Raw genomic sequence first — 25,249 nt, 5'->3', positions numbered from 1 at the left:
AAACCGGGGGAAATTAAGTGAGAAGATTTCTAGTGGCGTCAAGCATCACTTTATCACTCATTTTAATCAAATCCTTTAACACCAAGTATTTAACATTAAACGTTCAGTGTGTAACTCGTTTGAGTTCCAGACATCAATGATCCCTCAAATCACGTGTTGTTGAGAAGAGGTATGCTGTTACTTTACTAACAGATCACACTTTCCATTTTCACCTGGTGCGGGACGATAAAACATTGAATTACCATGGTGGAAACTGTAATTACTATGGCAAATGTTTGTAAGGGCAGTGATAATCTCTTTATATGTCAGTTTACATTTCTTCAAAGTAACATTTTTGATTGTGTGTGTGTTAGTGTGTTACTCTCACATCCTACAGGAATGTAATATCAGTAATTACACTCATGTTGATCTAACGCCAAGATTACCATACAAGAGTTTAAAGTGCAGCTCTGTTCTTCACAACAGCAGGATGTTTGGAGTATCTGGAGTCGAAGTCAATGTCTGCTAAACTTCACATGCACGATCCCAAAGCGCATTAATATGAAAACAAATGTGGAAACCACATCGCTGCAGGAATGTGCATTGATGGCTGTAAAAGTCTGTGTGCAGAAAACTGCCCCATTTGAATGTCGTTTCATGTGAAGGCAGATGGCGAGCGCTTGGCCACACACTTCTATTAAAAGAAGGAAAAATACAGCAATTGCTTTAAGATGAGAGCTGCTATTGCACTATAAATATTGTTTTAAGGCATTACAAGCTAAACCATACAAAGCCCCTCAGAAAAAACAGAGGGAATATATTTTATTAAATAGCTTTGCGTTCACTCTCAATTATTCTGGGTTCCATCACAATATCTTTATCAATCCTTTACAAAAATGTATGGCTTTATTACAGTAACCAAACTGGAAACATTAGTAAAACCATATTACTTTAGTAATCCAATGGTTCATTTGTTAATGCAAAATATATCCTCATTCGACCCCGCGTCCACATGTGCAGACGTTGTATTTTGACTTCGCTATATGCAACGCATAATTTAAAATGGATAAAAACTGACTGAATACGGTTCACAAGACTCTAGACTGTCATTTAAGGGTTAAAAATCTCACGCACCGAGTCATGTGACACAACAACAACATGATGTTGATTTCCGTGAAGCGCTTCTACGGACACAGAGCCAACAAAAGTGCCTCTGGTAAGAAATCTTGAAGTTTATTAATTGAAACTTATTTGGGTATAAAGAGGAGAGTCTATAGTTTGGTTTAAAATGCTGCTTTAAAAAATCCATTAATTTTGTGTGTGTCAGCGTCGGAGGGCCCTGGCGGACGAGTGGCGGGGCGGGTCCCGAGGGCCCTGGCGGACGAGTGGCGGGGCGGGTCCCGAGGGCCCTGGCGGACGAGTGGCGGGGCGGGTCCCGAGGGCCCTGGCGGACGAGTGCGGGGCGGGTCCCGAGGGCCCTGGCGGACGAGTGCCGGGGCGGGTCCCGAGGGCCCTGGCGGACGAGTGCCGGGGCGGGTCCCGAGGGCCCTGCTGGACGAGTGCCGGGGCGGGTCCCGAGGGCCCTGCTGGACGAGTGCGGGGCAGGTCGGTCACGAGTACTAGTCGAGTCACCAAACATTACCTTTTTATTTTTTTTATTTACATTATTTCACATAAAAATCCTATTTGCAAAAATGCACTGCACAGCCAAGAGTAAATACTGGAATTTCTGAGAAACTTCCACTATAATTCTACCAATAATACACTGGTAGCATCATTGTAAATAATAAGGGCTTTTATTGGTAATTGTGTTTGACCAGTAAAATTGATTGCGAGTCTGAAAGTTAATCAAGCAGCATTTTTATACATTCATTTTTTGGTAAAATTGGACTATGCATCAGGAATATCAAGTCAAAGTGAATCAGGGATTATACATGATTCACATCTAATGACCTTACAACAGCACTAATGACTTCTAATATCATTGTTTATTACCATTTATTATTTTTAAGCTTATTATTTCTTACTAGTACCCTATTAATACAATTCTGTTAGACCTTGTATTATGATTAGTAGTAGTAGTAGTAGTAGTAGTAGTGTCAATATATATATATTTTTTTTTTTTTTTACAAGAAATATATATTTCTATCCTTGATTTCATCACTTCCATGCGCATTGCAAGGCTGAGTTTTTATTTTATTTGATTGAAAACCATGGCTTATAAAAGTGTTCTTGTTTTTAATTTACTTGTATTTGGAATAACGCAATACAGATGTGCAAAAACTCAACAATAAAACAACTTACGCCACACTTTATGGACATATGAAGTTATATTCGCGTTTCTATAGATTCCACTATTCAACGAATGCACATCTCTTTACTTTCGTCAACTGTTGCGTCTCGGTTTGATTTAAAAATAAATGACCTGTAAAAGGGGTTTTTCACCATCACTTCTAAACGAGTGTAATATAATTGTATATTACTATGGTTTTACTAAAAATACCATAGTAGAAATATAGTAACTGTAGCGAAACAATAACACATTTTGGTCGTACTACAAATACATTTGTTCAATTATGGTCACTGTCGCAAATCTTGATTCATTTTCATAAGGGATGGATTGCGAGGGAACACAAAACTACAAAAAAAAAAAAAAACTGAAAAAATGATTTCCCTCCCCATCCTCTATGCGGCTCCGTAAAAACACGAGCTGTCATGGCTGTTTGCGTGTCTCTTTGTATTGTTCAAAGGAAATATTTGGTTTGTGTAACAAGTTTGAGTGAAGGGACAGTGATTTTTTTTCTTTCCTTCCTGTACGAACTTCAATTTAGCCCTCTGACTGACAATCATAACTGCTCATCTGAGTCTGTCTGTCTCTGTTGAGGCTGAAACTTTACAATGTTTCCGTCTGGCTCGCTCTGTAATTATGGAATCAGAACGGTTCAAACGGCAAAAAACAAAACAAAAAAAACAAAGTCTCTTACAGTGCAGCAGTCAGTCTGCTTTAATGCACCTAATGATCGCACTAATGTGTTTTATGAGTGTGAGTTTGCGGTCTGGCCCGTACACACACCCATCGTTCCTGTATACATCGACCCGCCCATCTTACAGTCACCAGCCGCTCGCTGTCGTATCTGTATATTGTCTTTTTATATCTGCGTTTGAAGGCGCTCAAGGCCTGAAAGCTGGTTCATATTAAAAGTATTTACACTTAAAAACGCAGTAAATGGGATGCAGAGCGAGGCCGTATGGAGGCGGCGGTCGACTAATCACCGTGTTTGAAGTGCCGTGTGTACGTGGAGCGAGCGGGACGGCTATGATTGATCGCGTGATGATGCTTAATGGAGCCGAGAACTTTCCCAGAGTTTATATTCACGCCTGTCGCCGCGCACGCCGCTGTGCTAAATGAAAGTGTTTGTGTCTTAAACTCATTTTTCTCTGTTGTCTCAGTGAAAGCAGTTTTCTGCCTTTGATCACCTTCCTGAAGGCCCTAAACCTCTCGTGTGTCTGTTTCTGTGGCGTTTGATGTCGGGTGAATTGTTTATGGTGGTGGTCATTTTTCAGTTTTGCTCGAAGGGAAATTCGCCGATCAGTTTGTCGTAGTCTGATTCTCTTACACACCCAGTGCAAGAAATCTCTCTTATTTTTTTTAGATTTGTTGTGCTTAAAGGAATAATTCACCCAAAAATGAAAATTCTGTCATCATTTATTCACCCTCATGCCATCCCAGATGTGTTTGACTTTCTTCTGCAGAACACAAATGAAGATTTTTAGAAGAATATTTCAGCTCTGTAGGTCCATACAATGCAAGTGAATGGTGACTAGAACTTTGATGCTCATAAAGCATATAAAGGCAGCATAAAAGTAATCCCTATGACTCCAGTGGTTTAATCCAAGTCTTCTGAAGTGTGGGTGAGAAACAGAGCAAAATGTAAGTCTTTAAATTTTGATCTGCTTCTCACCCACACTTATCATATCACTTCTGAAGACATGGATTAAACCACTGGATTACTTTTATGCTGCCTTTCATGTGCCTTATGAGCATCAAAGTTCTGGTCACCATTCACTTGCATTGTAGGGACCTACAGAGCTGAAATATTCTTCTAAAAATCTTCATTTGTGTTCTGGTGAAGACAAAGTCATACACATCTGGGATGGCATGAGGGCGAGTAAATGAGAGAATTTTAAATTTTGGGTGAACTATCCCTTTAAGGCATTTTCACTGTGTTTGGCAGATATTCACACCATTATATTTTGGAACTAGATACTGTATTTTCTTAAGTAAATGTGAGGGGTGTTTTCACATGCAAAATTCAGTAACAATCCCAAGGTGTTGCTATGTGGTTGCTAAATCAGACGGGAGGGGGAATCAAGACTAGCCGGAGGCGCCAGTTTGAGAGAGACGCACATGGCTGCGCTGCACGTTTATGATGGTTTTAAGTTTATCATTCTAGGTGTGAAAAAATGTGCGTGAAATGCTCAATATAATTTCTCATCAAAATAAAGTTAATACACAATATAAATGCTCAGTTGAAATAAGAGTTTCTCTATAAGAAAAGATCAAATAAGCTTTCTAAAATAGTGAGCTACATTCAGGCTGATCAGGTGCAGAACAGAACAACAGAACTCATCCTGAAAAAAGTATGTGAAAGTGTATATTTATATTTAATTTGTTATCATTTGTCACTTTGTAAAAATACAGAAATTCTACATTCTATTAATTAATATTATATCATATATATAATAATGATATGAGCTATCACTGTTTGAAATAATGTGTATAATTTACAAGTAATAACATTTAGTTTACATTCATTTGTATAAGAAACACTAAAAAAAAAAAAAAAAAAAAAGAAAAAGTTACTGTCGGGGGGGTCTGGGTATCTCAGGAAGTAAAGATGCTGACTATCACACCTGGAGTCGCGAGTTCGATTCCAGGGTGTTCTGAGTGACTCCAGCCAGGTCTCCTAAGCAACCAAATTGGCCCGGTTGCTAGGGAGGGTAGAGTCACATGTGGTAACCTCCTCGTGGTTGCTATAATGTGGTTCTCGCTCTTGGTGGGGGGCGTGGCGAGTTGTACGTGGATGCCACGGAGAATAGCGTGAAGCCTCCACACGCGCTAGGTCTCCGTGGTAACGCACTCAACAAGCCATGTGATAAGATGCGCGGATTGACGGTCTCAGACGCGGAGGCAACTGAGATTCGTCCTCCGCCACCCGGAGTCAATACGCCACCTCGAGGACTTAGAGCGCATTGGAAATTGGGCATGCAAAAGTGGAGAAAAAAAAAGGAAGAAAAAGAGTTACTGTCACTTTAAGAGTTCAACGAGCGGCTCACAGTGTTCTGCTTCAGTGAACATCAATGAGGACTGTTTCTTTAGCGCATCCATACTGCATGAGATTAAAATTAAAGGGGTCATGAAATGGAGAATCAAATTTTCCTTGATATTTAGACATGAGGTAACTGTACTATAAAAACTTACTGTAAGTTTCAGAACTCAAAACTTCCTCCCTAGTCTAAAAAGAGCATTTATAAATTACAACCCTGCTGAAACATGTCATTTTGAAATCTGTGTTTGTGACGTCACGAGACATTGCTCATTTGCATTTACACATTCCACAACATGTGTCATCGCACCCTTGGCCCCGCCCACTGGCACGCAGGTCAAGTGAGCAGGGCTTGTGTGGCTAACTATTCCAATCATAACACCAGAGGGGACGCATCTAGACTATTTTTAATTATTATGTATATAAACATGAACTACACAGACTATTTGACCGCTGCCATGTATCTCGCCACTTTTAAAAGACGCAGTGTCAAGTTACAACTCAGTTCTCTCATTCAGCTGCTGCCTCTGTCATGGACGCGTTCTTTTGCCATCTGCGCTATGTTTAATTGTTGGTGTAGGTAAACATAGGACGTATTTTGACCATTTCGGTGCGCTCCCGGCGATGTGCACCTCAGTGGGCCTTCAGTATGTGTGTGCGTAATTACACCATTCTTTGGACTATGATGATGTGTTTGAATACGATTCAAGCTTTGCAAAGGAACTGTTAAAAGACACATTACTCAATGAAAGTGGAGTCGCCTCATCTTTGATGGACACACATTACACGGAAACTATCTTTTTTAATCAAGCACTTTATCAAAACAAGGAGATTTTCCAGGTATTCCAGTACTTTCATTTCTAAAAGCTAAATTCAAGCACTTTAATGATCTTGTGTGAACGCTGTAAACAGTGTAGAATAAAGCGCAGCAGAGAGAGATTATGATGTTCGATGGGTCGTTTCATTTATGATCACATGGACAGAAAACAATGTTGCAAATTTTGAAATATCGAGTTGTCTCAATATGGTTTGTCATTTTTTTGGACTGTGACATATCGAAATCCGATATATCGTCCCATCCATATTAGATATTTAAAAAAACAAAAACAAAACCATATTTTCAAGGAAACAGTTTTTTAAAAAGATGCCTTTTGTGAAATATTCCTCCACAAAACCTCAATTAAACAATAGAATGTGACATCAGCTGCAGGAACGAAGAAAAACGTAAGGAACATAAAAATCTCACTTACGTTCTCATAGAGCGCCTGTAACGTCTCCAGATCTACCACTGTGTTGTCCAAATTCAGGATAGCTGGAGAGACAAAAATCAGCTGTTATCATCAAACTCATCACATTAAAAAATAAATACACAAAACTCCCAGAAGAACCCCTTTTAAATCAGAAACACCTCTCTCTGTGTACAATCACTACAGACATCAAACGCTATCAAAAACTATTTCCAAAATTATTTTTTTTAAAACCATGTGTGAGACTCTGTTCGTGACAAAGTTGACTTTTGTCATGTTACATTTCTAAATGAAACCGGATACTCAATTTACAGCAAGCCTTGATTTCACCCATCAGGAAAAGAGCTGTTCAGCTGTGACGTCGATTAGTAGGCGAACCCGGAGGGGTTTTTCCATTTATGAGTAAAATAAGGTCTGTGGTAAACATTACTTGAAGATGCTTGGATGTTTTATTCTACAACATAAATCACAGACTGACAGAGTCATACCTAAAACCTGAATTTTGAAGCTGCCGTGTTTAAAAAAAGAGGGTTGCTACCAAATTGCTGAAAATAACTACAAATACCGAAAGCATGCGAGAGAATGTGACAAAATGGGAAACCGTTATAGTCCTTATCTAGCAACTTGTTAGCAACATGCTTTTTTAAAAACACGGCAGCTTCAAAATTCACGTTTGAGGTATAACTGTAATTTATGTTGTAGAACAAAACATCCAAGTATCTTCAAGTAATATATACCACAGACCTTATTTTACTAAAAAAACACCCCTATTGGAGCATAAACGCTCTCAAAGAACTCTACTGATTATATGGTAAAAAGGGGCCTCTTTTAATATTTAAATTTAACTAGGGTTGCGCCAATATGAAAAGTTTTGGCCAATACTAATACTGATTTATTCTCCCCAATTTGGAATTGCCCAATTCCCAATTCGCTCCAAGTCCTCGTGGTGGCGTAGTGACTCGCCTCAATCCGGGTGGCGGAGGACGAATCTCAGTCAATCCACGCATCTCATCACGTGGCTTGTTGAGCGCGTTACTGTGGAGACAGTGCGTGTGGAGGCTTCACGCTATTCTCTGTGGCATCCACGCACAACCCACCACGCGCCCCACCAAAACGCGAGAACCACATTATTGCGATCACGAGGAGGTTGCCCCATGTGACTCTACCCTCCCTAGCAACCGGGCCAATTTGATTGCTTAGGAGACCTGGCTGGAGTCACTCAGCACACCCTGGGATTCGAACTTGTGACTCCAGGTGTGGTAGACAGCATCAATACTCGCTGAGATACCCAGGCCCCCCATTGTTATAGTGATTAATACTTGGACACTAATTTGGGCAAAGAGCACTAATGACTCATTTAAATACTTGACGCTTAAAGTTGAGGACTTGGGACTTGAATGCAAAGACAAAGAATTGTGTGTGACTTGGTCCCACCTCAGGTATTTTTTTGTAGTAAAGAACCATGGTTTTTAAAACCACGTCGCACAGATTAACCATGGTGTTACAATAGTAAAACTAACCATTTTTTTATAGTGCCCGACCGATTTATCGGTCAGCCGATATTATCCTTTCACAGATATATCGGTATCGCTGTATATGTTTACCGATATGCTCAGATATGAAAACTTTTTTTTAGAACATATTGTGCAGAAAACAATGATTTAGAATTGGTGTCATAACGTAGTTTGTCCAGCAGAGTGCGCTCTGACTCCACTGTTTACAGAGCTGACTCTGGTTCTGCTGACGGTGCGGAGTGGTGCGGTGTTAAGCGGTTTTCAATATAACTAATATAACATTAACCCTGTCCCTGACAACCATGTCACTCATGTTCATCACATCTGTTTGCTGTTAGCCAGCTATAGTTTGTCAGTGCAGTCAGTAATGATTGAAAGGTAAACATCAGAACATCTTTTTGCAGCTCAGCAGACAACGGTGCGGTGGTGTATTGTGTCTGTTGAGTGTTGATTTCACGCTACATTATTACCTAGTTGGTAAGATGCAATATTGCAAAGTAAATAAAGTCCATCTTTTACTCTCAGTGACAACGAGCTTATAGCTAACTAGCTAATCATGCAGCTACTTTCATTGCTTGTCAGCTGAAGAGGAAGCAAACTGTTTTGTTCAGGATTCACAGTTTGGTACCCCCTTCAACCGAACAATTCCAGTCATTGCATTTATAAAATGTAATATTTAGAAGTCTGGTTTTCCACCGTTGAAAGTTTCCCCTGAACATGTATAGCAGAATACGGTGTAACACCGCTGCCGCTGTTTCTCTCTCGTCTCCGCAGGTGTAAATGCTTCTTGTTTTACAACCTGCCAATAACTGACTGGCAGAATTAAAATAGTCAGCAACTGACTGATATTAAACAGTACTGATGTTTAACTATTTATTTTATTTTTATTCTTTATTTAAATGGTCAGCAATTGACTGACACTAAACATACAGTACTGATTTTTATTTAGCTATAATTTTAATTTATTCTTTATTTAAATGTCAAATATTCTTTGATAAAAATAAGAAAGCAGCCTTCTGAGTACCATAGTCATATCGGTGCACAATCCACATAGAAAAGATCTGTTCTCATTCCAGCTCAGAAATTAACTATATCGGACATCATATCGGTAATCGGTGAATTTTCCCCCTCTAAAATCGGTATCGGTCTCAAAAATTCCATATCAGTCGGGCTCTAATTTTTTTATTAACAGTGTTGGTTTATGCATTATTCCTACGATTTTACCATGAATATTATGGTAATCATGTTTACTGTAGTAGGGGGGGGTGGTAGTTAGTCAGACCGGTGGCGCCCCGGCCTGAATCGGGCGGGGGAGGAGTGTGACAAGGAGGAGGGTGTGGCCGGGCCGTGATGGTGCACGGCCGGCGCTGAATCAGCAGGAGAGTGAGATAAAGGGGCAGCCGGAGACACCGGTTCAAGAGAGAGAGATGCATGCGGCCACGTTGCATGTGTGTCTGTGTTTGTATATGTTTGTTATAAATTAATTTATATCATTAAAGTTTGTTGACTGTTAAGCCGGTTCCAGCCTCCTCCTTGCCCATCCTTTACCCGTTACAGACACCGATCCAGAGTCTTGATCGTTTCCATGTTTCTGTACATGTAGCCACACAGTAAAACATTATTATCTTAAACATTTTCCAGGACACATAATGACTTAAGGACATTTATGTATTTTTCACATTTTTTAAGACTTTTCCATGACAGGAAAACTGCTGGAAATGCGATGTGCAGCGGTTAGCCAATCATAAGAGGTCATTATATCGAAATCATAATATAATTTCTTAAAGGTACAGTAGCAAAAAAAAAAAAAAAAAAAAAAAAAAAAAAAAAAAAAAATAGAAAATGGTCATGTGAAATGACATGACTTTTTTTTGTAAGAAACTTTGACCAACATTATAAATGGACTTCATGGAAGCAAAAATAAACTGCTCTGTTTTGGATTACAGAAGACATGTATGTTGAAAGTGTAACATATGACTATATGAGAGAGAGAGAGAGAGAGAGAGAGAGAGAGAGGAGGAGACACGGGGGTGGGGGGAGATGTGGTGGGATAGCTTGCTCGTAGTCTCCACGAGTCTCGCACAGGAACCCAAACCATGTGCAGGAGAGTCTCAATGTATAAACACATTGATTAGATGGAAATGAAGTACAACTTCTACTGGCACTACAATAAAATATACTGACATTCCAGTAACAGTCCTGCTTGAAACAAGAGAGAGACAGAGCTAAAGCAGATTCAGAGGTTTAGGAAGTAAAAATCCCACTGCTTGTTTTCTATGGAGGAATTAATTTACAGTGATAATCCTTTCAAGCCAGACCTGCCATGATCTCTGAACTTGTAAAGTGATGATATATGCTTCTGTAGAAACCACGAGTGAGCTCCGTGACTGTGAAAACAGGCATCTTTCAATGCAGAAATAATACAAAAGCAACTAATGATGGATAAATAAATAGGTTTTGCATAATCGTGACAAACAATGCTCAAATTCAAAACGGTTGACACATTTTTGCAGGTATATAACTTTAACCAATATACATTACAGCGCAAAAACATTCTGTCCAATGAGAAGACAGTCTGCTCACATGTGACTTTTATTAACACAGTTTGTCCATTTTGAGATATTGCCTTGTGAAAACGAATTGGACCAAGAAAATGCAACATTGTAACAATTTTAGCCACTGTTTCAGAACAAGTCAAATGAGCTACGGTTCTGAAAATGACCTTAGAAAAACACGACTCGAGATCCCTGCATTCGGAATTTAGTTTACTGCCCCCTGCTGAAAACAGGTGGTACTTCAAGCTCCGATCTCCAAGCTCCTCTCCGATGGTAGGAATATTCCTCATCACAGCCCGGGGACATGATTAATTGCTTAATATATTTTTATGCATTTTCATATTCAGTGGCAAGAAAAAGTATGTGAACCCTTTGGAATTACCTGCATTTATGTATAATTTGTCTAAAAAAAAAAATCAGTTATAACTAATAACACATTGTTATTTTACATATTGAATACATCATTTAAACATTCACAGTGCAGGTTGGAAAAAGTAAGTGAACCTCTAGGCTAATGATGTCAACAAAAGCTAATTAGTCAGGAGTTGGCAAACCTGGCATCCAATTAATGAAACGAGATTGTAGGTGTGGGTTAGAGCAACTTTGACTTATAAAAAGCACTCAAATATTTTGAGTTTGCTATTCATAAGAAGCATCTGCTGACAAGCCAAAAAAAAAATGGGGCATGAATTAAGACATATGTTAAACATTTGATTCTGAAGCAAACTCCACAGATTTTTGTCTTCCTACTTCATGTAAATGCATGGTTGACAAGTGTTATTTTTTTTAATTCCTGAGGTAAGTGCTCACTTCTCTGTCTGTGATTGTGGCAGGAAGGAAAGTTTGACAGCATAGGCAACAGTAACTGGGGTAATCGGGTGTCTATAGTGGAGGGTCAAATCCACATCACAAAAGACGCAGCTGTTTAACGACTCACTCACACATTTCTAGCGGTTTATCGATTTAACCCACCTGTACAGTGGCGGTGAGTTTTGCACATGCAAACAGCACTCATCTTGTTCAGAAGCTCATTCTCACCTCTCTCTCCCCGATATTATAATTGTGAATCTGATGGTGTTTGATCCAGACGCTGCCCACGACCTACAGCCTCAGAACATCAGGAAACACTCGCTGCCACCCCGAGAACAGCAGACGAGCACGTCAATGCCCAGACGAGCATTCAAACCACACAACAAAAATGGCAAAACAGGAAATATGCAAGAAATAAACATCTAGCTTTCATAATGTCCACCTCTGATGACCACAGACGATCGAGCAGAGGTCACGCACGTCTCCACAACAGCTTCAACTATTCAACAAACTCACCGAAACGTCTCATCGGTGAACTTCAGCCTTTCAGTTCAACTAACTATAAGACGTTAGCTTACATTCTGGTGGCACTTTTTTCTTTTGGAGTTTCTCTGGCAATTAAACCTGATAGATTTGTAATTAGTTAATTGTCACAGTTTGAATCAGTGATTCAATTTTATACACGTGGGACAAAACGGCAGAGAGAAGATTTACAAAACAAACATTCCTTAATGTTTCAATAATTCATTAAAAAAAAAAAAAAAAGTTTTTTTTAAAGGAATAGTTCACCCCAAAAGTTACATTGTCAATAATCATGTCATTCCACACAGTTACAATAAAAAAGAAAATAAAATAAAAAATTTTAGCATATTTTTAAGATTCACGCATTCATTATTAATGCAATTTCTAAAATTCCATCAAATTAAATTGTTTAATTTTAAAACTTAAAATATTTCAGTTTTTTATTAAGTTAAAGATTACTTCGCTCAATTTGATGGAATTTTGTTGATAGAATTTTGACATTAAAATGCATAAATCTTAAAATTCTTATTTTTGACTGAATCTTGCATCTGTCCCTAAAACAAAGAATTATGAATTCAGAAGTTTTGTAATATAGTGCACGAGTCACTTGGACTACTTTAATGATACTTTAATGATGTTATTTGTCCTTTTTTGGGGCTTAACAGACTTGGTCACTATGTAAAGAGCTGCATAATGAGTCTTCAAAGTGTCCTTTTGTGTTGTACCAAAAATAACATCATATGGGTTTGGAACGACACAAGAGTGAGTACATAATTGCAGAATTTCCATTTTTAGTAGAAATATTTCTTTAATAATTGGTTCACACCAGCGAGTATTGACACGAGTTTGAATCCAGGGTGTGCTGAGTGACTCCAGCCAGGTCTCCTAAGCAACCAAATTGGCCCGGTTGCTAGGGAGGGTAGAGTCACATGGGGTAACCTCCTCGTGGTCGCTCTAATGTGGTTCGTTCTCGGTGGGGCGCATGGTGAGTCGTACGCGGATACTGCGGAGAATAGCGAAGCCTCCACACGCGCTAGGTCTCCGTGGAAACACGCTCAACAAGCCACGTGATAAGATGCGTGGATTGTTGGTCTCAGACGTGGAGGCAACTGAGATTCATCCTCCGCCACCCGGATCGAGGCTAGTCACTACGCCACCATGAGGACTTAGAGCGCATTGGGCATTCCAAATTGGGGAGAAAAGCGGAGAAAATAAATAAAATAAAATAAAAATACTTGGTTCACACTGTGCCAACAAATGGCATTTTAATAATATAATGCGTTATGTCAGACAAAACAGTTCAGCCACGTTTTTAGAGAGAAAGTGTCAAGCTGGAATAACACAAAGCACAATTAGAAAAGAAAGAAAAAAAGTCAATCAGTAGTTATGTTGAGGAAATAAAAATAAACTGTAACTTACCGTGTTGAATGTCTTTCATGTCGAGATGTAAACTGGACATTAGAATCCCCACCGCCTGAGAACGCTTGGTGTTTAGCAGCTTCACCACCTACAACACACACAAACTCAGTCTGACAATTTTTTTTTTTTCCCTTTTCTCCCCAATTTGGAATGCCCAATTCCCAATGCTCTCCAAGTCCTCGTGGTGGCGTGGTGACTAGCCTCAATCTGGGTGGCGGAGGATGAATCTCAGTTGCCTCCGCATCTGAGACCGTCAATCCGCGCATCTTATCACGTGGCTTGTTGAGTGCGTTTCCACGGAGACCTAGCGCGTGTGGAGTCTTCACGCTATTCTCCGCGGCATCCACGCACAACTCACCACGCGCCCCACCGAGAGCAAGAACCACATTATAGCGACCACGAGGAGGTTACCCCATGTGACTCTACCCTCCCTAGCAACCGGGTCAATTTGGTTGCTTAGGAGACCTGGCTGGAGTCACTCAGCACACCCTGGATTCGAACTCGCGACTCCAGGTGTGGTAGTCAGCGTCAGTACTTGCTGAGATACCCAGACCCCACTAATTATCCTTTATTAAAATTTGCATGTCAACAATTCTACAAAGAGACTTCAGCACTGTAGAGTGTTTAAGCATCAAGTGTTTCCTCACAAATGACAAAGCACATCTTTCATATTATGAAATGCTGAGTACAACTTTATCAAGCTAAAAGACAACACTAGCCTAAAAAAAAAATATGAGTTTCAATAACATCCTTACGTCATTGTAATGTGTAGTCATCAGTCACTTATTCATAATTTATCAGACATAGAAATGCATCAATTCTTGGACTACAAACTCTTCAGACATGTTTAGTAAGTTCTGTTCTCTGTTTTGTGCAGCTGTGTTGTGTTGTCACCATCACTGTGGAGGACCTGTTTTTAGATAAACGAGTTTTCGCTTGAACGTCCCAATGTCACGAGGGTGCTGCGTGAACTGTTGCTCTCGTGTCCTATCATGAACGCACACAGGAGATCAACGGTCAGTGAACATTTTCACTAAATAATACATTAGATTTCAGTTTGTTTCTCATCAAATCTTATCGTATGCTTTCATAACAATCATGAGTCTCATGGAATAATGTATTAGACTTCTGAATTATACTTTTGTGTTCTTTTGAAGCTTCCATAAACTGCCATTGTATGACATCACTGAGCACAACATTTATTCACAATTTCTCCATTTGTGTTCAGAAAAAGAAAGAGTCATATAGGGTTATAACAACACAGGGGTGAGTAAACAATGACTGAATTTACATTTTTGGGTGAATTAATCCTTTAATACATTTCAAAATGTGATTAAGACATTGTTGTTTGCTTTTGTATAATAAACAATGTTGGAACTGTGTTGACGTCAAATGTAAAATCCCGGTCCTGAAGCAAAACCAGTTAAGCACTGCTCTAGATTCCTGAAAAAGAGACAGAAATCTTACAAGCTGTGACTAACAGAGGAATGCTTTTTTTAATTAGACAGGAAACTCTGGCAAACAAATGATCTTTAAAGACGCTTGATCTTTTTTCTGTTGTTGATTTGAGTGTGCTGCAGCGTTCTGTCGTCCGACTGCCAAAAACACAACCGCAAACATTAAACACAAAGTCGACAGTAGCAGAACCATACAACCGTCCACACACTCGCTCTCCACAGCTCTAATCAACTTTTAAACCTTTTTAGCAAAAAAAAAAAAATGCAGGCTGAGCAATTGATGAAGAAAAAAGACGACCACGCTTTAAGTATTTTTTTGTTCAAACAAAGGCATTACGGGGTAAAACTGCTGGCGTGACCTGCGCAAATATACCCAACAAAACACGTTAATTTATCAAAAGAAATTTTGCTGGGCAAGTTACGGAAAATGAGCATCCAATTATTTCAATCTTTATTCTGTCTGGGATCATGTTTAAAACATGAGATCAAAAGGCTGTTTTTAGACAAATTTGTTTTACATTAAACAGGAGATGCAGCCACTTATGTTCCACATCAGGTCCAACGCCACTCAAAACTGTGAGATAAATTACCTCCAGATACCCAAAACAGGTCTCTAAGAATGACCATTTTAAAAATCGCAAAACCTTTATACAAGCTCAAAAACATGACCTGGAAATACAATTCAGTTCCTTCAAAATCCAACAACTTTTCACTTTTTACTGATAAAAGATGAAAACTTTTAGGAAAGAGCTCGTGTAGATGGTTAACCCTTTAAGCTTGGATGGGCCCAGGCGGGCCAGTGAGAAGAAAAGTTATTCTCAAAATATTAACAGCTACAGTCTTGACCAACACAAATTAGGTTTCGTTTAAAAGCTCAGAAGCTCTACTTTCCAGTGCACGTTGGCATTATGACCAAATCTGAACGAGTGCTTTGAAATCTGCAGACAAATCAGAAGAGTTCCGTTTTGATAATTTATAAAAAATAAAAAAACATGTGCAATGTACATATTATTGTAATCAGTATAAACATCAAACTGATCAAATAGTCATGTGTCATATGTTGTTGGAAAGATCTCAAAGAGTAGAATACAACCAGACTATTTGTTTTACTCACAGACAAAAATATAGCGAGTAATAGCTAAGTATATATCTTTGACAATTATACGTTTTCACTTATAACTTCATGAAAAATAAATCGGAACATAAAATATCACATAACATTATTTAGAGGAGGTGATTATCCTTCAAACACGCCCACACACAAGATAATCAGATGTATAGATCTTTAGATAATCCACATGAAGCACAACGTTACATATGTCCACCAGGAGATGGCGCCAAAAACATGCTACAGACTGAATGATGACTCAAATGACACAGAATGAAACTCATTCTGTGAAATCTCATTACTAAAATCATGTCTGCATGCTATGCAAACCTTTAGTCATTGTTGTGTTTGCATGTGCAATTAGTTCTTATGTATAATTATTATGTTTTATTTGTTTGGAGAGGCTTTTGGACACTATGATAAATTATATTTGCAATGTTATAACTTTTGATTGCTTTTTCGTATCAACACAAACCTTTTCTCAGATACAGTTGACATGATTGGGAACAAAACAAAAGCAGTTTTTCTGAGCCACCTTGTTTACACCCAGAGATATACAATGTCAAATCAGAAAAATAAGAAAATAAGTAACATTTTCAGCAGTTTCTTAGGCTGAGATTCTCAGAATGTATCAAAATCTACATCATTAAATTTTTTTGAAAGTTTTCTTTACAATGATACCAAACACTTGACCCTCTTTTTTTTTTATTTATTTTTTTATCGAGCTATAAGCCTTTAATTTTGGGTATGCCATTGAAACAGGAAATCTTTAAAAACACCTTCAGAGCTTAAAGAGTAAAATAAATGAGACGCTGCGACGGCTATAGCCGTATAAAACAAGACTCCATCAGCGCGCAGACAGAACACTTCCGTGCCGCTCGGAACAAAGAAGCCACAGACGCCAAACACCTCAAAACACGACTCAAACATTCTGCCCCAGAAACCGCTCGTAAGCCATACACCACAAGACACACTGTTGCCACATCCGTTTGAGGCCCTACACGCTTTCGATTGGACATGTGGGACGGGTGCGCACATATTTCCCACGTAAACGTGTCTGCTCAACAAAAACACTCTGCGAGCTGCTGAAGAAAATCAGTGTTCTGTTAACAGATGAGCTGTAAATATGCAAATATTGCATGGGACAGCCATTAGTGTGGTTAACCTCAGTTCTGTTCACAGGCGAGTGTAAAAGACTGGTGGTTTGAATGTCATGTGATTTTGAGACTCAGACCGCCACAAATTACATGCAAAGAACATGTTTAAAGAACAACAGGACAGACCACAACCACGAGAAACAAACTTCTAAGAATGTGAATCTCAAAGAACACGTTCTGCTCATATTTCACCACAAAAATCATAATAAACAAGAAACGATGTCTGCACACCAAACACTATGATGTATTATAAGATATTATAAAATACTAGAGATGAGCATTTCCAGGCTTTTTTAGTTGAATACTCCAATACATAAAAAATTGAGTAATTGACTGCTTGAAATTAAGAACTTAAGTTTTGAACCTTCAACCTTTGAAACTGTTTTTTTAATGACAACAAGCACTAAACAACAACAACATCTTGCATTAATAACATCATGCATCCACAGTGCCAACCAATGCATTAAGCAGGCAGGGGCACAAAGGAAAATAAAATTGCAATATTCAAGTAGAATTTTTACTAGTTGAATATTTAAAGCTGAACGAGTACTCGATTAATCGAGTACTCTTGCATATCCCTATAAACCATGTTTTTTATTTTATTTGGTAGGGGTGGGTAAAAATATCGATTTGCCAATGTATCGCAACCTTCATTTGAACGACATCAATTAAATCCCAAGAACAATCTTTTACTATATGCACAACCCACTACTACAAGTGAGTATTGACGCTGACTACCACCCCTGGAGTCGCGAGTTTGAATCCAGGGTGTGCTGAGTGACTCCAGTCAGGTCTCCTAAGCAACCAAATTGGCCCGGTTGCTAGGGAGGGTAGAGTCACATGGGGTAACCTCCTCATGGTCACTATAATGTGGTTCTTGCTCTTGGTGGGGCGAGTGGCGAGTTGTGTGTGGATGCTGCGGAGAATAGCGTGAAGACTCCACACGCACTATGTCTCTGTGGCAACGCGCTCAACAAGCCACGTGATAAGATGTGCGGATTGATGGTCTCAGACGCGGAGGCAACTGAGATACGTCCTCCGCCACACGGATTGAGGCGAGTCACTACGCCACCACGAGGACGTAGAGCGCATTGGGAATTGGGCATTCCAGATTAGGTAAAAAAAAAAAATACATTCACATCCTGAGGTGTGAAGGCCGCATCGCCACACCGTCACCACAGGGTGTGAATTTTTTTTAAATCTGCGGTCCGACCATTGTCATTGTCTTAAGTTACTGTAATGTTTTGGTAATTAACACAACAGCAATATTAGAATGAACATAAAAACCATAAAAAAAAACATTTGTATTTGATACCTGTTCTGAGTTCATCTTTTTAATATGTTTTTGTACATGTAAAAAAAAATAAACACCGTTTATTATATTAAAATATTGTCCAGGACAAAACTCTTTTTCCAGGACATTTAGGTATTTTTGATCATTTTCCAGGACTTTTCCATGACTGGAAAACTGCATTGCAAAATTCCAGGTTTTCCAGGACACATGGGAACCCTGATAAATGCAGGGTAAAAAGAAATACTTTTGATAAGCCAGACAAAAGACAATTGAAATCTGCTTGTTTTTACTAAAAATCAACCGCTGGGATATAAAGTGCCTGTAGTTGAAGAAACACCCGTACACACTGTTATAGAAACATTTAACAGGACAAACCGAGAATATTAAAGCTCATGGCATTTCCACATACACACTATGAATTAATGTCACTCTTTATAATATCAGTCTCATCGCAGATCTGATTAAACGGTCGAGCACAGATATTTACAAGCTGGAAAATCTCTGTTCTGCTTTAGACGTGAACTTTTGGTCATATTTCCAATGAGTAAATTCCATTGCAGGGGCAGAACGCTGGAATTCATCTCTCGTGCTCTGTGGTGCCAAGCGGTCGGGCATTTATTCAGCGCTGTCTGTAGAGGAGCCTGAGATCTGTACACAAACGTCAGCACTCAGTCATGGAAATAGTTTCTCTGCGTTCAAGCTCTCGTGAACTCATAAAACTGTATTTAAGTTTCAGCAGCGCCTGTGAGTTACATCATACCGAGTCTCAGACATAACACCGCACGACCCGTGACTGCAGCTCGAACCCGCGCCAGCCTGACAGCGCTAAAGGAACAGACAGACGAGCTTTCACATCAGCATCTACATTCACAATGGTTCTCTGTCATTCTTTAAGTCCTGCTATTGTAGCTAAATCTAAATATTTCCTTTCAGTTGTGACCAAAATAAATAAATAAATAATAAATAAATTCACAAATGCAAACTCGCAGTGGGCCCAAAATACTCCATCACAAGTCATCACATTGCACAGTATTTGTATACTATTATATAGATTATTATGTACATGAACTATGTTTATTAAAATGAGTAACTATGTTAACTGTATTTATTATCAGGTAGTTATTTTAACAGGAAAGTCTATGATAAAATTGTTTATATATAAACTATTTTTGTACATATACAATGAATTAAACACTTTAAACATTTTCTGTTTTTGTTTGAAACTTGACGGAATTTGAAGGACGCAAACCAATTGAATAAGTCTGGCGTCAGTGCAAAAACAGCTTGATATTATATAATAACACGAGTTCAAAACAAAAGGCTCAAAACTGTACAACTAATAATAATATAAAACAGGAGTTCAGATTTTAAATGCTGATTAGACATTCAAAGTTGATGTCAAACAGTCAATATACATATACAATACCATGGTATTTGTAGTAAAACTATAACCACAAAATTATGATATTACAATAGTTTTCGTTTTCCTGTATTATCACAATGGTTTTACTATGAATATCACGGTTAAAATATGGTTAGTATAGTAAAACCATTGTCAATTTATTGCGAGGGTGCGCAGACCTAACCGCGTGGGAACGCGCAGACCTAACCGTGGGGGGAACGCGCAGACCTAACCGCGTGGGAACGCGCAGACCTAACCGTGGGGGGAACGCGCAGACCTAACCGTGGGGGGGAAACGCGCAGACCTAACCGTGTGGGAACACGCAGACCTAACCGCGCAGACCTAACCGCGCAGACCTAACCGCGCAGACCTAACCGCGGGGGAACGCGCAGACCTAACCGCGGGGGAACGCGCAGACCTAACCGCGGGGGGAACGCGCAGACCTAACCGCGGGGGGAACGCGCAGACCTAACAGCGCAGACCTAACCGCGGGGGGAACGCGCAGACCTAATCGCGGGGGGAACACGCAGACCTAACCGCGCAGGCGGGAACGCGCAGAACTACCTCAGAAAAAAGAAAAAATTCCAAAACTGTCCTCTCAAGGGCTCTATAGAAACTCGTCATCAGTCTGTGAAAAGGGTCCATTGGGACAGTGTGTGTGTGTGTGCTCACCTGTTTGGTCTTGGATCTGCTGATTGTATCTGAAAGTGGTTTCTTCTTTTCTTTAACTGCTGTTTTGGAGAAAAGTTCAACAAATTCCTCAAAATCCACAGATGGCTCTTCGATCTTCTCCCAAACAACAGAACTCGAGTCCCTGAAGAAAACAAATACATCAGAGAACAAGCAGTAAGACTAACCTGCTCTAGCAATCACTTTTAGAAGACAACAATAGAGCCCAATTGGGCAAATAAACAAACACGAGTGTTACAGCCCTTCACACACATTTTAATCTGTATTCTCCTCCAACATAATCTAACACTGGCTTCCTTTCATTTAGTTAATCTGACAATTATTTAGGGTTGGGAACCGAGAACTGGTTCAATTTTCATAATTAGCTTGTAGCTTGAGAAGCTACAATTTCAAAGTAACAAACATCTTCACTAGTAACTACAAAATCAACACAAACCAAAGTAAATTCAAAGCCATTTTCCTTTAGGTTCAGTGTTGGGTGTTGTTACTGCTTATTGCCTTTGTAGTTCAGTGTAGCAACTATGGCATTTTGGTTTCAGGGACAAACAAAAAGCACACAGTCCTCCCTGAGAACCAAAATTAATGCTGTGCAAACAGAAGAACTGAAGGTACTGAAGTACTTTTTGGTGTGCAGCTGTATTCGGGTCCAGTAGAGCGGCTTCATTGGTCTCGGTGGTTCCACGACACATTTGCGGGCCGGTTTCTCGTGCACTGCTCCGAGCGCGTATAGTCCCAGTGGCAGCGGAGGAGGAAGAGTCCCCGATCCAAATGGCAAAGGAGGGGCACATGCCCCGAGAGGAGGAGGACCTGGAGGAGGTGGAGGCGGCGGAGGCACAGATAGACCAGGTAAAGGAGGCGGCGGCAATGAAGAACCTGGGAGAGGAGGTGGTGGTGGAGGAGCGGTCATTCCAGGAAGAGGAGGTGGTGGTGGAGGCGCAATCATTCCAGGAAGAGGTGGTGGTGGTGGAGGCGCAATCATTCCAGGAAGAGGAGGTGGTGGTGGAGGCGCAATCATTCCAGGAAGAGGAGGTGGTGGTGGAGGAAATGCAGAGCCTGGAGGTAGAGGAGGTGGAGGAGGAGGAGGAAATGCAGAGCCTGGAGGTAGAGGAGGTGGAGGAGGAGGAGGAAATGCAGAGCCTGGAGGTAGAGGAGGTGGAGGAGGAGGAGGAAATGCAGAGCCTGGAAGCGGAGGAGGTGGAGGAGGAGCACTCATCCCAGGAAGAGGAGGTGGAGGAGGAGGTGCTGTAGGGATTTGAGGCAATAAACCGCTCTGCTGCTGCTGGCATTTACACACAAACGCTTGAGATCCAGGCCCGGCCTGATCAGGGGCAGATTCAGTTTCTGACCCCAGTAAGGGCTCACTCTGTCTGGTTAGAGGCATCTCGGTGGGGCCCTGCTCCAGTGAAGGCACTTTAAACCGAAAGCTCTCGTCCACCGGCGATGTCTGCACGGATTTAGCCTCCAGCAGCAACAGGGCAGTGTCTTCAGTCTGAAGATCCACATGGCAGACGTCCGGGATAAGGAATTCCTCTCCGCCGCACTCCTGATCCTGTGTAATGACCTCGCGCTCCACTAGAGGATGCTGTTTCTCCAGCTCAGCGATTTTACTACGCAGGTCTTCAATCGTTTGCTCCAACTGTTCGATCACACAGACGTGCTCCTGTTTCAAATGCACAGTCTTCAACACCGACTGCTCCTAGAGATTCAGAAATAAATCAGGTTTAGCTTATTTTTAATACTGTAAATTAAAATGTAATACGACTTTTTATTTTATTTAAATGTGTTAATTGCTACTTCGTTTACTTTTACCTTATTTTGTCCACTATGATATTTTATTATACCTGATGATAATACTTTATTCACACTGTTTTTATTTTATATGCACTTCTTGTATTTTCTTCATTAGTTAGGGGCCAAGCACCAAAGGTGTTTAGGCACCTACTGTTTGTTTTGATTTTATCATCATTTTTTTATTATTCATTTTCCTCCATGTATCTCAAGAACAGTATGGTAAAAAGTTGTCAAATTTGGCAGACACGTAGAAGACAGGTTAAAATGAAACTATGCCAAATTTGGGGTGTCTATCTCAAACCATCTAGCACCACCAACTGGTCAAATACGCATTGTAATGAAGTTGACAGCAAGGATGCCAAATAGGAAGTGAGGTTGTATCTTAGCAACCGTTGGTTATTGAAATGAAAACTGGTACAAGTCAACACCGCCAGGTTCTGAGGTTGTATGAAAGGTTTGGGAACAGCACCACTACCACATAATGGTCAAGAAACCTTAAGAAAATGCCACCGTATCTTTGCTATAAGCCATTTTTAATAATTTGGTCTTCAATCAGAGTTGTCTTGATTTCTTGGCTCTGGTAGAACACACTTGGGTCTGCTGTGGTTGCAGCTATATTATTACTCGTTTATTCACAACTGTTATTACATTGCAAAATGCTTTTGATATATAAAAATGTAGTTTGTCATGCCAAAAAAAGCTGAATAAAACTGAAACTTGAGTGCGAGAGAGACAGGAGTGATGAGAAACAGATATGCGCAGCAGACAGAAACGGATATAAATCTAGTTTTCTCTTCCACCGAATTCCAATAAACCCAAGTCACTTCTGTTTAAATGTCACTGTTAAATGTGTCTTTCTGTGAGTGTTTAGGTGTAAACATATCTGATGAGCAACAGCTGCATATTCACACACATAAACAGCAAAAACACATCAACAAAAGCCAGATCAGAAACACTATACACTCAAATAGACCCCACACAGAACCCAAAGGACATAATAAAGAGCAGCACACAAATTTCCAATGACAAATACTAACAACGAAGCAGCAAGAGAGTGCTTTTGGGGCCTGGGTTGCTCAGCAAGTAAAGACGTTGGCTACCACACCTGGAGTCACGAGTTCGAATCCCAGGGCGTGCTGAGTGACTCCAGCCAGGTCTCCTAAGCAACCATATTGGCCCGGTTGCTAGGGAGGGTAGAGTCACATGGGGTAACCTCCTCGTGGTCGCTATAATGTGGTTTGTTCTCGGTGGGGCACGTGGAGAGTTGAGCGCAGATGCCGCGGTGGATGGCGTGAAGCCTCCACACGCGCTATGTCACCGTGGCAACGCGCTCAACAAGTCATGTGATAAGATGCGCAAGTTGACGGACTCAGACACGGAGGCAACTGAGATTCGTCCACTGGATTGAGGCGAATCACTACGCCACCACGAGGACTTAGAGCGCATTGGGAATTGGGCATTCCAAATTGGGTGAAAAAGGGGGGAAAAAATCCTAAAAAAAAGGAAGCAGCAAAAGTCAGAGCAAGCGATTTTTTTTCTTGTTTCTTAGTGGTCGACTGAAATTGGTTTTTCAATGGCCAATAAAGACAGCGATATCTAGAGACCAGAATGGTCAGTTCTTAAAAACAGACAACTAGTTTATAATTTATGGCCATTATTAAAAAGGAAATAGGGAATGTCAGCCATACCATTTAAAAATAAAGTTTCAAGCAAAGGAACAACAAACCCCTTTTTATTTAGATCATTTACAAAGGTCTGTTTTACTGTATATATATTTTTGGGGAAATTGCATAGTTTATCCAGCTCTTATGAGGGGTGCACCATTTCCAAATCAACATTTATGGTTGCAAAAGAGGGATCAAATGACTATTTTTTCATCATGTTAACAATAATCATTTTCCAGAAAGACAAGGAAATGTCCGAGAAATATTATGCACTTCGTCATAACAGCACTTCAGTTTAAAATGTTAAGAGACATTTATGAGGTCGGAACATTTCGGTGCATACTCAAATATTTATCCAAATAAGTTGATACATTCTGTACAAAGCTAACTTATGTAAATGTTAAGGATAATGAACGCAGTCTCACGTGTTTACTATAAATACCCATTATGATGCGCATCATACATTTACCTTTACGCATTTGGCAGACGCGTTTATCTAAAGTGACTTACAGTGCACTTATTACAGGGACAATCCCACCAGAGCAACCTGGAGTTAAGTGCCTTGCTCAAGGACACAATGGTGGTGGCTTTGGGGTTTGAACCTGCAACCTTCTGCTTCCTAGTTCAGTGCTTTAGCCCACTACGCCACCACCACTTCTGGGTTAAGGTACAGGATCAAATCATATGGATCTGTGATGTGTTTCAAGCTTTCTGCATCTTTAGCCAACATTTGGCAAGCGATCATTTTGACAAACTTTGCGATTTGAATTGTAAGCATGATTAACATTATCTAATATTGCTGCGCATCCTTTTACGGTCTAGTATGGAAGCCATGAACCGTACAGTGAAAAAAAAATTCACTAGGTGAATTTTTTTTTTTTTTTTTTTTGTGTCTTAGTGCCTACCTGAGCCTATATGTCCTAAAAAAAAAAAAAAAAAGTTAGTTTCGACGCCTCTTGCTGTAGTAGGCTCAGTAACAAATGCATATCCTTGGGAATTTCAGACCTAGGGACAACCAGACAGCTGGACGATGTCTGAACAGAAAGCGCACACCGTTTTCTCAAGCAGCTCTGCATCTTTAACTCGACACAGCGCAGAAGCGCTATGAGTTCATTGATTTGGGCAACACTAACACAAGTCATGCCTCTAAACGCAGTACTTTAAAATTGAAAACGTGAGCGTGAAACGTCAAAACAGGCAGAGACATCTATCTAGCGCATATTTACATGAGCCAACAAATTTAAAAAAAGCACATTATCAATAGCAGCATCTGTATTCCTGGTGGTAAATGCCACCATACAACATATGCCATA

At 40.1% G+C, this 25,249-nt stretch overlaps 1 protein-coding gene across 1 annotated transcript in view; it reads right to left on the bottom strand.

Moving 5' to 3' along the window:
- fmn2b (formin 2b) overlaps positions 1 to 25,249 on the bottom strand; it is a 90,966-nt gene that overhangs the window by 35,030 nt on the left and 30,687 nt on the right. Inside the window, exons 8-11 of the mRNA XM_051667854.1 lie at positions 21,102 to 22,177; positions 20,464 to 20,605; positions 13,374 to 13,461; positions 6,557 to 6,618 (exon numbers count right to left, since the gene is read on the bottom strand). Of these exons, the coding sequence (XP_051523814.1) occupies positions 6,557 to 6,618; positions 13,374 to 13,461; positions 20,464 to 20,605; positions 21,102 to 22,177 (1,368 nt within the window). The remainder of the gene's footprint in view (positions 1 to 6,556; positions 6,619 to 13,373; positions 13,462 to 20,463; positions 20,606 to 21,101; positions 22,178 to 25,249) is intronic.

This window comes from Myxocyprinus asiaticus, chromosome 32, assembly GCF_019703515.2.
Source record: "Myxocyprinus asiaticus isolate MX2 ecotype Aquarium Trade chromosome 32, UBuf_Myxa_2, whole genome shotgun sequence".
NCBI lineage: Eukaryota > Metazoa > Chordata > Actinopteri > Cypriniformes > Catostomidae > Myxocyprinus > Myxocyprinus asiaticus.
Note: the sequence above shows the minus strand (reverse complement) of the source record. Positions and strands in the feature narration are given on the sequence as shown.